Source organism: Onychostruthus taczanowskii, unplaced genomic scaffold, assembly GCF_017590055.1.
Source record: "Onychostruthus taczanowskii isolate IOZ18803 unplaced genomic scaffold, ASM1759005v1 scaffold24, whole genome shotgun sequence".
Lineage (NCBI taxonomy): Eukaryota > Metazoa > Chordata > Aves > Passeriformes > Passeridae > Onychostruthus > Onychostruthus taczanowskii.
The window spans coordinates 26,703-42,846 of record NW_024499684.1 but is presented as its reverse complement, the minus strand read 5'-3'; the positions used below and the strand labels follow the sequence as shown (position 1 = coordinate 42,846).

Genomic DNA, 16,144 nt, shown 5'->3' with positions numbered 1-16,144 from the left:
GATCCGCTACCAAAATCTGCAATCTCAAATTGTCCTTCCTTCACGAATATGCACATTAATAGTGAAGAAAAAAAAAAAAAAAGCAGCAGTATAATCTTTAGAACTTTATTTGGAAGCACATTTGAAAACAAACAAACAGGGTTCTGCAATTTTTTTTTGGTAAATAGATTTTTCCAGGCTTTAGTTTTCTCAATATTCATCTCCTTCTTCAGCCTCTGCTTCTACTGAGTCTAGGCCAACTTCTTCATAATCTTTCTCAAGGGCAGCCAGGTCTTCCCGGGCTTCAGAAAATTCTCCTTCCTCCATCCCCTCCCCAACATACCAATGCACAAAGGCACGCTTAGTATACATGAGATCAAATTTGTGGTCGAGCCGAGCCCATGCTTCTGCAATAGCAGTTGTGTTACTCAGCATACACACAGCCCGCTGCACCTTGGCAAGATCAGCACCTGGCACCACAGTGGGAGGCTGGTAGTTAATGCCCACCTTCAAGAAAAAAAAAAAAGAGAACTTCCCTTAGGAATGCCAAGGCTTAAAGACTCATTTCTGCTAACAAAAATCACAATGATTACAAATAAATAAAAAAGCTTAGTTAATTTTGTACTTTATCAAAATATTTAACAGGGACATTACAACATTGTAGCACAACTGTCACCTCTGAAGACTACACAATTCCTAATCACTTAGGCATCGAATACTTAAAAGGCTACATACCTTAAATCCAGTTGGGCACCAATCCACAAACTGAATGGTACGTTTAGTCTTGATAGTGGCAATGGCTGCATTGACATCTTTGGGCACAACATCGCCTCTGTATAACATGCAGCAGGCCATGTACTTGCCATGGCGAGGGTCGCACTTGACCATCTGGTTGGCTGGTTCAAAGCAAGCATGGGTAATTTCAGCCACAGATAACTGCTCATGATATGCTTTTTCAGCGGAGATGATAGGGGCATATGTTACCAAGGGGAAATGGATTCGTGGGTATGGAACCAGGTTAGTTTGAAATTCTGTCAGATCTACATTGAGGGCTCCATCAAAACGCAGTGAAGCTGTGATGGATGAAACAATTTGCCCAATTAATCGGTTCAAATTGGTGTAAGTAGGACGGCCAATGTCCAGGTTACGACGACATATATCATAAATGGCTTCATTATCTACCATAAAGGCACAGTCTGAATGCTCTAATGTTGTGTGGGTAGTTAGAATTGAGTTGTAGGGTTCCACTACAGCAGTGGAAACTTGTGGTGCTGGATAAATTGCAAACTCCAGTTTAGATTTCTTGCCATAGTCAACAGATAGCCTTTCCATGAGCAGTGATGCAAACCCTGAACCAGTGCCTCCACCAAAACTATGAAAGATAAGAAAGCCTTGCAGCCCTGTGCACAGGTCAGCCTATAACGAGGTGGAAAAAAATGGGAGAAAAAAAGTTATCAATGGTTTTGGAGAAATCAGTATTAAAATAAACATTCAAAAGCATTTCTGTCATAAGTTTGCTGGTTTTACATTGCCATTATTTAGAAAACAGTGTTCTTGAAAGGTTCTGGTTTAACTGATTGAGTCTTTATTTAAAGGCGGGATGGGGCACACCAGGAAGTAAAAGGTTTATTTTGAACAATTAACTATGCACAAAATGGTTAACAAAAAACCAGCAAACCATCAATACAGCTAGCTATAGAGCTGTATCAATTACTTTAAATACTAACTTGCAGCACGAATCCTTACCAGTTTGCGAATGCGGTCTAGCACTAGATCAACAATCTCTTTTCCAATGGTATAATGGCCTCTGGCATAATTATTGGCTGCATCTTCTTTCCCAGTAATGAGCTGCTCAGGATGGAATAACTGCCTATATGTGCCTGTACGTACTTCATCTACAAAAAACCCCAAAATACCACATCATAAATTTCATCTGTTCAGTTCTGTGTGTGCTGCCTAGTGACTACACACAAAGTACATGTGTCAGAAGAGTGTAGACAGCATCTCTGACTACACACAGCTTGTCTGACTAGTCTAAGAAATTGGCACAACTTCTGCCCCTTTGTTTCAGGGTAAACATCAGGCACACACAAAGCAGTATTTGTACTCAAGGAACACAGAGATCACTCAGAAAACTACATTACACGTGCAGACACAATACTGGATAGCTCTCAAGCAAAACTCTGTATGCAGTGCAGCAGTCTGAAAAGATGATCCAGATCATAAAAAAGTTCTCTTGTTTTCCAGATGTTGTTACTGGTAGACCATTATTTAATTTCTTTCAAGTAACAATAAATGTCAAAACAGCATCCACACATTTTAAAATCTATAGTGTTCTAAACAAACAAAAAAGACAGTAGGGAATCTGTAACGGATCCTCACTTTTTCACTAAAGATCTTTAATGTTGGGTACATACCAACTACGGTTGGTTCTAGGTCTACAAACACCGCTCTCGGAACATGTTTACCAGCTCCTGTCTCACTGAAGAAAGTGTTAAATGAATCATCTCCACGTCCCATAGTATTATCACTAGGCACTTGACCATCAGGCTGGATCCCATGTTCAAGACAATACAATTCCCAACATGCATTGCCAATCTGAACACCAGCCTGGCCAACATGGATGGATATGCATTCACGCTGCAAAGTAAAAAGAGAATGATAATGAGACATTGAGCTGCCTGCCCATGGGTTGTATCTTCCATGATCTTTGCTGCAATATTCCCTGGCTGCCCTTAAGTGACAATTTAGGAGAACAAGTTGTTGGCTGCTGGCAAGACACTACTCACCTTTGCTGACCTGCACTGACTCTGTGAATATTGGAAGATCCTAAAGACAACATAGTCCCTCTAGGAACACAAATTCATTATCCCTTACAATGCTGTATATATATTCCATCTTTAATATTCAGCCCAGTTTCTTTTTACTCTTCTTTTAGTTTTTGGAAGACCTCTTTATATAATATCCCCCCAATTTCCTTGACTTGTTACCACACAATATACTGGGTAACTGTTGCAAGCATCTTTCCTGCACAGGACTATTCAGTACATTTTCCTTTATAATAGGCATACCAGTATCTAGGCCCTAGCAATTAGTACATCTTTTTTTTTTCACACATATTCCTACATGAAATCGTTTTAAGAATCCCAATCACACATAATCTGCCCCCTTTAAGCTAGCTCCTTTGATTCTAAGCAACTGTGGCATGTATGTTTAATCTCCCAATGCCTCAATTGCCTTACAACTGAAAGGAAAACAAGCTGTTTTCTAATTTACTGTTAGAGTGTATCTAGAAAAAAGCAGAGGTGGAAAAGAAAAAGCAAGCTATTTCGGCTGCTCTTTCCGTTTCCTTGGTAGCTTCATCAAATTCCAGTCTCCGCTCCAGCCCCGCATATCCGCCACGAGACTCGCGGCGACCACCGAGCCCTCACCGCCGCCGGCCACACCCCTTCCCCTGATTGGCTACCCCCAGCGACTGGCCCACGGCACGCCCCGCCCGGCCCGGCCCTGACCGCCGTCGGCCACGCCCCCTCCTCTGATTGGCTATGCCCATGGAGCGGCTCCCGTCGCGCGCCGCCCGGCCCGTCCCTCGAGCACGCGCCGTGCCCTCTACGGCTTCACGCGCCAAGGCAGCCCAAAACCGGCATACAGATCCAGCCGGCGGCCACCATGCCCTGCCCCGCTATCTCCCCGCCGCCTGGATAGAGGTTCCAGTTCGACTCTCGCCTTTTGGCGCGGGAGGTGCCTGCTCCGAACAGACGTCCTTTGCACATATCTTGTCTTGCTAGCTATCGGCCGGTTTCTATGCCTCGCCTCCCCTAAAGCTAATAAGCTTTCATACTAATTTCTCTCCTTCTCCCCAACCTTTCTGCCTTAGAGCTACCACGGGGACTTCAAGCAGACTGCCTGCGAGTCCTGCCGCAGCACGTACAGTCACGAACTCCCCTCAAATGCCGCAACAGACGCGGTCCCAAACGCCCTTTCTCCCCCCGCAGCCACAAGGATCCCGTCTCCCAAACGCCCTTTCTCCTCCCGCAGTCATAAGGATCCCATTTCCCACCATGGTGCCTCGTTAAGGTGACGAACTCCGACTGCGCCACAATACGTCCGCCGCCGCGACCGACCAGCACCAACTGCCAACCGTTAACCGCCTCGAACCCCTCGCCTCAGGTGCTGCCTCCCCATTGGCCATTACCCGCGCGGACTGGGCGCGAGGGAAGGCCTCTGATTGGCCAAGGGTGCTCTTCTCCCGGCGAGGGAGAAGACCGCCACGAGGCAGAGGCGTGTCTGGGGGCGGGGTTTGAGCGGCCCGGAGCGGGCGCGCGCGGCCTGCCCTGTGGGGGCGGGAGGCGGCCGAGGCCTGCCGCCGAGGCCTGCCGGAACGGTGGAGTGGTATCACAGTGCTCAGTTGTCTTCATATGTCATCATGGTCGGTACTGGTGAGGTGAAAGGCAGGTACAAGTTCCTGTAGTCTCTCCTGATAGTAAAAGGATACAGATCTGCTTTCCCAAGGGAGATTTATTTAATAGAAATACAAAACTGAGGTGGTATTGTAATTACAGTGCCACTCTGTGAGTAGTGAGTGCACTCTCCATTCCCTGCTTTTGACTAGGCAGATTCACTCTGGCACTTCTGGAGATTGTGTCATTAAGTCCTCAAACCAGCTGAGGAAGAGGGAGGAGACAGGTGCCTTTTTGCTTATATGCTCAGAATGAAATATTAGTAAGAATGTCAAATGAAGTGTCAAATAAAGAGATTTATTGCTCTTGAAATATAAGAATACTAGCGTATTCCAAAGAAATAGGTCAAAATATAACATCTTGATCCCTTTGAACATTAGTGTTATTTACAGTTTTTGTAAGACAACAAGAAGGACACCCTTGTTGATTTTCAGAATCCAGAAGACCAATGAGATATGGTCAGAACCTTTTTTAGAAGGTTTTTGTTTATTTTCCTAAAGAATACAGGATGGAAAACAAATTTTTAAATGGCTCAATAATTATTTAGAGCTTAATTACTAACTAAGTATGGCTTGAATTTCTTTACTTAAAATACAAAGCAATCTTTACTATAAATAATGTCACGTCCATAATATTATTGGTACTTAAACAGCTGCCACAGGAAAATTGCTTATTCCCATTAGGCATTGTGTTGCATACATACTTATCACTGAGCGTACTTTAAGATCTAAGTACCACTTTTCCAAGTAGGATTACTCTTAATGTATTTTGAAATGTTAGGCCAGAATTTTCTGTATGGGGCAGCTTGTGTTTTTATGTATTGTAGGCTATATCCTCACTGTGTATCAAGTGTTATGATTGCATTTTGATCAATGGAACTGTTTTGAAGCATGAGAGATCAGAATGTTTCCTGTATGGAAATCTCTGGGTTTAAGTATGTTTCTGTATTTGCAAATGATAAAACTCCTGAAGAATTGCACGAGACATTAGTGAGTAAAATTAAGTTGGTTCTGAGCTCTGGTTCAGATGAAGAATGCACAGTTTGTTTAGAATCACTGACTCTTTCCGTGATAAGACACTGTGCGCATGTGTTTTGTAAAGCGGGTATTTTTGAAGTCCTCAGAAATGGAGAGGTTGGTTGTTCTATAGTTAAAAGTAATTGTAATAGCAATTTGAAAGCAATGAACTGCTATCACCAGAAGCTATTGTTCGTTTAAATTGTGAAGCGTGTAAACCTAGTTATCATCTGGCTTGTAAAAACTAATGGCCTGAAGTCAGTCTATGCAGAGAGTAGCTGTCAAACTGAACAGTGGTAAGGTCTTTCAGTATTTTCAAAAGCTTGTTCTGTAGTTCTTACCTTTTTCCCTGGGGTAAAAGTGTGCAGCATTGTATGCCTCCATATGACTGGGTGCCTCTTCACTGCTTGTATGTGATGTGATGCAAATCATATATATTATTGCGCTTAAAAGAGACCAAAGCTGTGTACTGGAAGTTGACTGTTGAATTAAAGTCATGTCTGCGCTCCTTTTTCGAAGCTGATAAACTTGGACAGTGAAATAACTGTCTTGATAAAGGACCATCTTTATGTCCCTTCTCTGGGCTCTATACAGAAAAAAGCTTGTGAATGAGTATACTTGGATTGCTCTTTTGAAAACCAGAGTATTTCTTTTTCTTGTGTGCTTCTAAGATATACTTTTTGTTTGCCCTTTCTAGGGCAATATAATGGCATGGTAGTCTCACCATCTGCATCGAGTTCTGCTGCATTTACTCTTGGGAGTTGTTCTGACTCCTCCTCAGAATAAAGCTGCAAATGTTAGCACAAACCCAGATGGTGCTCTTTATTAGGAACAAGCAGGGAGGGACAGGTTAGTCCCTGCTTGTGCACAGTCAGTCAACCTAAGAAGACAGAGGTGGAAATGGTAGTCTGTGTGGCTTCTGGACTGACATTGTTCCATTGCCTGATACACAAAATTCTGATGCAGCTATCCCACTCTCTAGAGTTTCTGGTAAATTTGAGGGAAACTTGTGAAGGAAGAGCACTTGCAGAGGCCTTTTTCCAGTGCAGAGGTTCTTGATGTGTTTGTAGCAGTCAGTGTCCCTACTGAACCTTCTGGTGCTTTTAACGTGGAGAGAAATAAACTGGGTTATGATGTGATGGAATTATCATCATTATATACTACTTGACTGTAAAGTCAAGTTACTCACTTTGTTTTGCCAAGAAAGGATCATGGAATCTCCAGAACTACCACCTTTGTCCAATCCCTTGTTGGTCTATAGATTGCTTTCACAGTAGTGAAGTCTGAACAGAGGTGGGTGCAGGTTCTGCTCTTTTGAACTATCATAAGTTTCTAAAACAGTGAGTGAATAAGCTTTCTTACCTTCAAAATGATTCCTGATTGCCAAGGAAGTTTTTGCAGCTTTTAGCCAAAACTCTGATATCTAAACATGCATCTATAAATTCCAAAGTTGACTCTGACATGCATCTAAATTCCAAAGTTAGGGAATTCACTGTTTCCACATGATAGGTATTTGTACTAGTACTGCATTTGATCTGGTTAGTTTCTGTGCCTGAATATACAACGCAATTCTGTCATAGTAAATAACATGGGAAAGTACTTTAGGTATCACCTTGAAAACAAAGGAGACCAACAAACTGCATACCCTCTCCCCAAAGCAGCTTGGGTTTAAGCAGGATTCTTCCAGGCAAGATAATGGTTTGCATTATTAACACAAATGAGATGTGAAGCTGCAAGCACAAAACTGCTGAGTGAAAAGTTTGGCATGTCATGGTGTTACAAACTTGGAAATAACTTTATCTTTCTAATGTTAACCTAAAAGCATTTACCAGAATTGGAAAAACTTGGTACTTAACAGCTTGAGAGTTAATACTATCTTCATTTCAGTCTTCTGTTGAGACTAAATTTAGAGTTGTGCAAGTAAGTAAAAATCCTATGCAGAATAGGATTATATAGGAACAATATAGCTATAAGATCTCTATAGTAATCTGTCTTTGTGTATCAACTGCATTCTAATAAAAGCTCACCAGATACGCATTCAAACATCTTTTTTCTTCTTCTAGTTGTTAATTGTGAGAACAATGATCTTTTTTGTCATTTTCATATGCTTTTGCCATAAGTCTTTCAGTATCTGTGCTGGCAATGTTCAGCTTTTGTGTTTTGTTTATAATTACAGCACTAAAGTGGAGAAGGGATGCATAAAGATGTGAGCTTTTTATTAAAAAAGAAAAAAATGTCTATGAGCACTGTTAGGAGGTTGTGGGGTTTTTCCCAGAAAACATTTTTCAGATGTAATAGACTTTAACAGCCATTTATTTTGGCTTGCCACTGGGGGATTTTGGGTTTGCTGCCAAATCAGGAATGGCTCATTCATTCACTATGTTTGGAAAACTGTTATTTCCAATTTGTTTGTGTTAAAGAGTCTGTCTCTTGAAAGGATATCTTTATTGCTGCAATAAATTAATGTATCAGACTATGACTGCGAGTCTCTCTAATTGGCTAGCAATTCATTCCAGATTAGCAGCCCCCAGTATTCATGTGCTTTGTGAGGTCTGCTTTGTAGCCTCTCTAAAGATGCCTTGGTTCTGTGGCCAGATTTCTATATAAACAGTTACCTAATTTTAAAGGGTTGCTCCATTAGGCGTAAGTTTTTCATGGCTGTCATTTTTGCCTCACAAAGTTGTCTATTTGTACAGTGCACGCAGACTATTATTAAATTTTCTGACTAGTCCTATGAAAGTGCTATTGTATAAATTTTGCTTTATCTAGAATGTACTTCAGAGAAAAAGGCTTTTGGTCTTAAATTATGTCTCATTTCATGTGTCTGTTGGGGAAAAAGAGAAGATACCCCTTGTCTGGTCCTGACAAAGCATATTTCATCAGACTGCTATTATTTCTGTGCAGGCTTTGAAGAAAAAGGCTAAAAGGTCATTCTTTTGTTTGTAACTAAGAAAGATATTGGCTTTGAAAGATGGTTTATTTTTCTCATATTTTAAATAATCTTACTCTCATAGCCCAAATATATCCTTGCTTTAAAACCTTAAGATACTTATTTAAATATAAATATGCTCAGAAAGAAGACCAATTCACTTTTAAGGAAGGCTGAGTATTTATAAAATGTGCAGTGTTTAGGTCATGTTAATGTTCTTGCAAATAAAATATTTTGACTGTCACGTCAGAAATGAGAAAGTGTGTTACAAGAATGAATCCTTGAGGATGTTTTTACATCAATATGATAAATGCATAAAAGGTGCTTTGTAAAGGTGGTAATTATCATTCACTATAAATAACTAGATTTAAAGATTTAATATATTTCTTTTAATGTTGTTTGGGCTTTTGTACAGCCAAATGCCCTCTCTGTAGGAATGAGCTTCAAGTAGACAGCTTGGTGGAATGGTCGCCTAGAAGAGGAAGTAGACTCCAGTTATGGAAAGAAGCCTGATCAGGAGTGGATATCTAGCTCAAAGGTGAATTCTATTATGTTTCATTTAGCTTTCATTACGTTTTTGTAGAGCATACTTTATAATTGTGTAAATATACTGAACATATAAGTATGGATAACTTACTTAAAGTTATTATTTAGAAGTCTGTGCATCATGTCTAGCCAGCACAGAAGAAAATGCAAACTAAAATCACACCACAAACAAACTGCAATTCCCTTGCAGCAGGGAAACAAGACAAAAAGAATACCAGTTGTAAATTGATGCTGGTCATTGTTCGGTACGTAGATGTGCATTAATTAAATAAAACTTCAGGTAAAGAGCTTTGCTTTTTGTTTCAGTTTCTGAAGATAGAGCAGTTTTATAAACATTGAAATTTTTTAATCTTAATTTACTTTTGGAAACAAAATCTAAATAAATAATTTCTTAAATCTTATTTAAGCAATATATATTCTGCTCTAGAGGGGGAAACTAAATGGGCATATGTTCAATACAACACTTGTCAGAAAAAACATTGCAGTATTGTTATTTTACTTTGTACACTTGTTTCTCAAGGTCTGCCACATAATTTTTCTTTGTCTCACTTTCATTTGCTGCCAGAATTTCTATATTTCTGCTTGTACTTTAATTTTTTTATTTTGAGATTGCTTTTCTGAAACATTAAGTTTTTAATTTCTAATGAAGAAAATGTTCTTTCAAATGCTGGTTACAAATTTGTTCTCTAAAAATCTTTTTGTGGAGACATAAGAGCTAGTTTCAGACATTATACCCTAGAATAAATCATTATTTTTATTCTTTTTAGCTGGTGCAGTTACTTTCATTCTCTAGTTAGTGGTTCTTTATGTCATCATAGCTAAACCTTACTGAGAAAACTAGCAGCGTTCTTCTGCCTCAAATCCCATTCCTTGTTCCTTTTGTTCTCATGTCGGTTCCAAAAGAGCTTCTGGTGCCTCCTTATTCCCTGTCATACCTAGCCAAGGGTCTTGCATACCTTATTTGTCTCAGTATGTCTGGGGGAAGCCTTTCTCTTGAGTATTGCTGTGGTAGATCACTTGCCTTGGGGCTGTCCATTGCTTAAGCCTTGTTCTCTCAAGTTCCAGTACTTTTTTTTCTATTTTCCATATACCCTGGAGATAGAGGACTTGCAGACTTTTGACCATGTGAAGTATGTCCGGAAAATTCGTTGTGAATTCTCCTTCCCAAAGCATTCTCAATCACCCTGTAGTTTGTGACTATTAAAAATGCTGAACCCTTAGTTTCCTATGGAAATTAGAAGAAAGCCTACTCACAGAATTCAAGATTAGTTCATTTAAAAGGTATTACTGAACAGTGATTTCTCTCAATTGATGTGAACTTTATCAAAGCCATCTGTAGGAATGGACTCTAGCCAAGTCAAAATAAGTTCCTTTCATTTCAGATAAATACTTAATTTGATTTCAGATAAACGCTCTTATGCATGCTTTAGTAGAACTATGGAGGGATAAGTCCAGCTGCTAAATGTCTCGTTTCTCAGTTCACAACTTTCTCGTCACTGATAGAAAACTGTTTGAAGTAAGTAGAACTGATGTTCTTTTTAATAAACATGTCCTTTTATGGTGTTTTAGAAGGATCTCTCAAAGAAAATGGAATTTCAAATATGCAGAGGTCAGGATTTTAATGTATTTATTTCCTGTTGTCACCCAAAATGAATTGTTAAATTCAACATTTTTACTTTCTCTTTAGAGAATCAGGGCTTGCATTTTTTCAATTGGATGGGTCAATGGCACAGAAGAAAAGAATGAAAGCAATTTGTTGCTTCCAAAGCAACCAAGCAGGGTCCTGAACTGTAATGCTTTTGTCTCTGGAAGTGGGTGGAGTTGGATTAAATGTGACAGCAGCCTTCCTAGTGTTTTTAATGGATCCTGTGTGTAATGGGTTGTTCATAATGATATGGCCTAATCTAGGTGAAGCTTCTTTGGTGTTTTTCTAAGAGGCAGAAGGAAAACCTGTCTGAGAAAGAATGACACTAATGAGTATCTGTTTAAAAGACAAATAGGACTTTTGTTTCCCTAGCATCTTCTTCTTTTAACACTATATTTTTGTGCTGTCCATTTATTTACTGTAAGTGGAAAGAATGCTAGTAGTACTACTAACAGAGTGGTATGACACCTTCCAGTGTAGCATATGCTATCTGTTCATTCTTCATATCGCTCTTTCTTTCTGATACTTTTGAATGAGGCTTTCTATTTGTTGTTTATGAACTTCAAAAGCCATAAAGTGCAATTTCAGGAACAGTATATATTTAATGTAGTACTTGTCTGCTCTAGTCTCTTCTGCTATTACTGAGAATTTATTTATAAATTAAGACATTAGTCTGAGGTTACTTTTTGTGGCCATGGGAGACTGGTAATACCTGCATTTAGGAAGTTTTTTTTCCTTTCATTAAAGCACTCAGAAATGCAGAATTATTTGTAAAGAATAAAAATGTAAATTACCTTTATTGATAGCAAAATACTTTCCTTAGCAAAACTGATTCATGTGTTGTGTCATTGTACCAGATTAAGGGTTTTCTATTAACTTCCTGCCTTCCCCTGTCTACTCCTCTGCTGTAATTCCCAAGTTTTTTGGCAATTGGAAACTGTAACAAAATCTGCACTTGAAAGAAAGAGAGTAAATTGAAACAATAGTTTAGCTTTGGACGTGGGCATCCATCACTGCCAATTGTAAAGAAAAAGTACTAGCTTGGACATCAGGTCATTGATAGTAACAGTATGAAGACAAAAGGTATTTATTTAATAAATCAAAGAAATTAAGTATGAACAAGAGTATGGAGAAGTTGCCATGAAAGAATTTTTTTCATGAATCACAATGCATCTTCACAAATATTATCTGTGTATGGACTACATTGATCCATTCAGTTGGAGGGGATCTACACTACCATAATGCCATCAAGTCTGACTGCTTTTTTTTTCAACAATTCTCTGAATACTGCAGAAATATTGTAGAAACTGCAAAATCATTTTAATCTTCTGTGAAGATAATGAATGAGGTATAATGAATTCATTGTATTGTGGCAAGCAGCTGTAAGAAAATACGCTAAGCATTGCTAACACCGAGTCATCTACAGTCTGTAGGTATACCTAACAACCCCCAGCCAAATATAATTGCTGCCTTTATAGACCATTGAACAGCAACTTCTCATCCTGCTGGTAGCCATCCTGTGATGGTAGCCAGCCCAAGCAGCAGTGGTTGACTGCTTGTGTTTGATGGAGGAGCAGTGGACCCACATGATCCTTTGTGATCTCACTTTTGACTAATCAGTGCCAAATGAGATTCATTCATGCATTAGCATTCCTTGAAGTGCACTAGCGGCAATAATAGGATTTAAGAAGCAGAAATACCAGTGGAGTAATCAGTTTTTTAAATTCTGTGGATTTATTGTAGAACTGTAGCTTGGAGAGCCATATTCCTTCTCTGAGAGGTGCAAGGGAGGAATATTTGTCCAACTAGATTACTTTCTCCCTCTCCCCTTTTTTAAAATTGCTTGTTTGTTTAAATACATTCATAGATGCAGAATTCTCACCTTTAGGAAGAAATACGAACCTTTAATGTGAGAATATCACAAGTGTACAGATGTTTCTCTAAGGCTCAGGTTTTTTAATATTTTCCAATGTAAAATACAGTATCCTTTGTATGAGATACTGCAGAAAGGTACAGATGTACTGTAATTCACTTTTTCTGTGCTGGATTGATGAGAGAAGAGTGAAAGTAGTACACTTCAGTCTTTCTTGACTACAGCAAAAATAGAACGGAACATACTTCTGCATGTTTGGGCTAGGTCTTTCCTCCAGACATCATGTTGTTCTCATATGGTGAGATTAATAATAGAACAGTTTGCCATATATGGCCTTCCAGGAATGTTCATCTCGCAGTGAAAAATACATAATTTGTTACTATTTTGCTTACTACCATAGGCTGGAGAAACGAGACCTGTTTGGCTTTCATCTTGCAGTTTGATGTCTCTGAGTGTTTGTAGGTATCAGAGGTTCTTAGAATCTAAAACAAGTCATTAAGAAGAATTCTTAGGCAACCTGCAGTATGTGGGTGACATGACAAGGCGAGCCCATTGCATGAGACTTGCTTACAAGGGACAGAACATTATTACAGTGGATGTAGATTTAAGTATTTTCTGAGAACTAGTAGCACTGTACCTGTAGATAGATGAAACATGCTGGGAAAATGCAGAACACAGACCTGGCATTTCACAGATCCTCACATTTAATGTTACATCCGAAGTATAAGTAGCAACAGCTACAGTATTGCTTTGTGTTCAGCAAAATTTCTTGTTTACCTGACACGGTGATTATTGTATACACTAATGAAAGCACTGAAGAATCTCAGTTGAGCATTAGCTGAATATTTATGTCTGTTCCTTTCTTTCCATTTGATTCTTGTCTTCTGATATGTGTTTACCTAACATTCTGCTCCCTTCACTGTGATGCTCAGACTTTGAATTGGAGTCATAGATTGCTATCCATGTCCTGTTTAGATTTGAGAAGTGTAGCAGCAGAGAAATGGAGTCCATAAAGCTTGTAAAGCCTTTCACCTCTTACATCTGAAAATATCAACCTGCTGATTGTAAGATGAATTGCAAACATAGGCAGTGGAAAAGGACTGAGAAATAAAGGGAAGATATCTACTATTTGGAGCAAGTGAGGTAATGAAAGGAGTGAGAAAGGAATTAAAAACAAGCAAACTATCAAACTGATGCCGTTTTTGGAGAGCCAGCACCTTAGCCATGGAGAAAGGCATACTTTAAGTCTGTTACAGAAAGAATTACAAGGACACAAACAGTGGAAGACAGCATGAACCCCAGTATCTGATTGCCACTAGAAAGCTGAAAAAGAACAAGAAAACAGCTAAACCTGATTGAAGTTGGGTTTTGAGTGCCACTTTTTGGGGTTTTTTTTGTGTGCATTGTTGTTTGTTTTGATTTGGTTCATAGAGTTTATGTATGTTAAACTTTCTTTGTGTTTTGCTGGTACAAATTTTGATATTTAGAGATAAGCTGGAAAAACAATTTGCAATTATGTAGGGGCAATTTCACCTTTTTTTGTTATGTCCATTTTCCAAGTACAAATTTCACAGACAAGAGAACCATGTCTATGGCTAGTCAAGCTACATCATTACTTATATGAACATATGCTGACATTTTGTAAAATGGCTAGTATGATTTTGAAAATAACTAAAAACAATTACTAGTATTTTTTTCATCTATTAGATTATTATTTCCATGTTTCAAAGCCACATATAACTTACTAAAGGTAAGCTTTATGGTCCCTCCCAAGAAAGCCATTAATGTATCTGAGAGAAAAGAGGTAAAAGCTGAGCACAGAAAAGTTCTGTCTGATTTGATTGAGCTGTTCTGTAAGCAAGTGGTCAAACACCTTGGTGTTCTGACTCTTTGGGCTTTTTTTTCTGCTTTTCATGATCTGTAAGTAGTCTTTGGCTTTTGGCATTCTCCTTAGTGAAGTTTCAATGGTATGTTCTATGAGTAAGCTTTTGGAATTATTTTTAATTCCAAAGATTGAGTTAGTAGTCTATCACTCTGATTTTGGTTGGGTTTTGTTTCTTGTTTGGGGGGGGGGGTTTGGTTTTTTGTTCCTTTTTTTTTCTTTCTTACCCTATACATAAAATAAAGATGTATATGGAAAAAATGCTTCTTAAGCTTTTAAGAGTTGCTCTGAGTTGTGACCATTTAAGGAAGGCCTTAGATTATAGGGTTCAAAATGGCAAACAAAGTTCCAGTATTTGAGTTGCAATCTAAGCAGTGCTGTGATTCTTCTGAATAATGATGTTTAGAGTATAGTGCTGTTTAGAGTACATTCAGATTAGAGCAGAAAACTGCCTGATGTATCAAGTGATGCTATTGCAAGGGAAAAAAGGGATCTCTGCTTTTCTGCAAAAGCTGCCTACAGCAATTGTGAAGGAAATAGTGGTAAATAATGACATAAAGGTCATTTTATTGAAAATAAGCTGCACAGAATTTGGTATAGATGTCATACCTTTCCTGAGGCTGTGGTAAACACTTGATCGTAGTATGAATTACAGAGGCTACAACAGAATTATTTTCACAAGTTATCTTTCTTCACTGACTGTATTTGTTAACCCAAAACATGCTGGTTGTCATCTTATTCAGCATCTCTCCTTATCTTACTGTATTAACGTAACAAAACATACGTGCTGAACAAAATTTTTAGGCAGGTAGTAAGTATCATACTTTTATACTTTCTTGGTTCTCTCCAACTAAGCTTAAAAAGAACTAATGTCCCTATTCTCCAGTATGAATACAGACAAGGGGAGGAAAATTTAGACTGTTTGGCTCAAAAAGAGAATTTTATAATTTCCCACAGAGTAGTCTTTGAGTACGCAGAACTCTCCAATATTTGTTTGATAAAGTATACCTTTGTCATTACAGACTGTAACTAGTAATCCCTCCTGCGTTCATGCTTTCACACAACTTCAAATTTATCTGTTAAAAAAACCCAAAAAACCAAAACACAGCAAAAGAAAAACCCATACAGGAAAGGGCTAGTTACAACCTGGAGTTCAGATACTATGTTCTTTTAAGTAGCTACAAGCTACTTTGGTTTGGACCTCATCTTTTAGCATTTTTCTACATGGTGAACAACTAAATCATAGAGGAATTAAGTAGTGAAAACAAGTTAAAATAGACCAACCCTTATATTATGTCTTCTGCTTTACCAGCAAATGGTGAGAGCTTGTTGATTATTTATCTCTAGGCTCATGGTGTAGCACCATCACTAAATTCCAGCCAAAATTCTCCTTTACTAGGAAATAAGGAAGTAATATTTTCTTAGTGTTTCTGGATTTCTGCAAGGTACAGCTGTCAAAAAACACTACTTTTGTTCTGTTAAGACTTTTGATAGAAAACCTTAGTACAGATGACAGCCAATCTCTGTCTGTCATCAGCATACTTTATTTTTACTGCTTTTCCATGTGTCTTGGAGTACATGTAGCCTGAGTGTGGCAAAAAAAAAGCACTTTCTTTTGCTGTCTTTATATGTGGAAAGAGTAGTTTTCCTTACCAAGGAAAGAGTAGTTTTCCTTACCAAGGCAGATACAGTTACTTAAGCAGCTATGTAATCTTTCTTTTCCAAAGTAGTATCACAGTTATTTTTATGACTAAGTTCAGTGTACAGGGCTTACATTAGGGATGGTGTTTCTTTAGCCTTCTCCCCAAACTTCA

General features: G+C 38.6%; 1 protein-coding gene across 4 annotated transcripts; it reads right to left on the bottom strand.

Moving 5' to 3' along the window:
* Positions 1 to 91: 91 nt before the first annotated feature.
* LOC121336480 (tubulin alpha-3 chain-like) lies at positions 92 to 15,906 on the bottom strand. Of its 4 annotated transcripts, none has more exons than XM_041405650.1 (5): positions 2,769 to 15,906; positions 2,397 to 2,619; positions 1,726 to 1,874; positions 715 to 1,395; positions 92 to 486 (listed from the first exon to the last, which is right to left on the bottom strand). In XM_041405650.1, the coding sequence occupies exons 2-5, from the start codon at positions 2,497 to 2,499 to the stop codon at positions 190 to 192; spliced, it is 1,230 nt and encodes a 409-aa protein (XP_041261584.1). In that variant the 5' UTR covers positions 2,500 to 2,619; positions 2,769 to 15,906; the 3' UTR covers positions 92 to 189. The 4 variants fall into 4 exon arrangements, with proteins under 4 accessions (XP_041261584.1, XP_041261585.1, XP_041261587.1 ...); XM_041405651.1 differs by having other exon boundaries at positions 3,222 to 15,906; XM_041405653.1 differs by having other exon boundaries at positions 3,256 to 15,906.
* Positions 15,907 to 16,144: the final 238 nt, after the last annotated feature.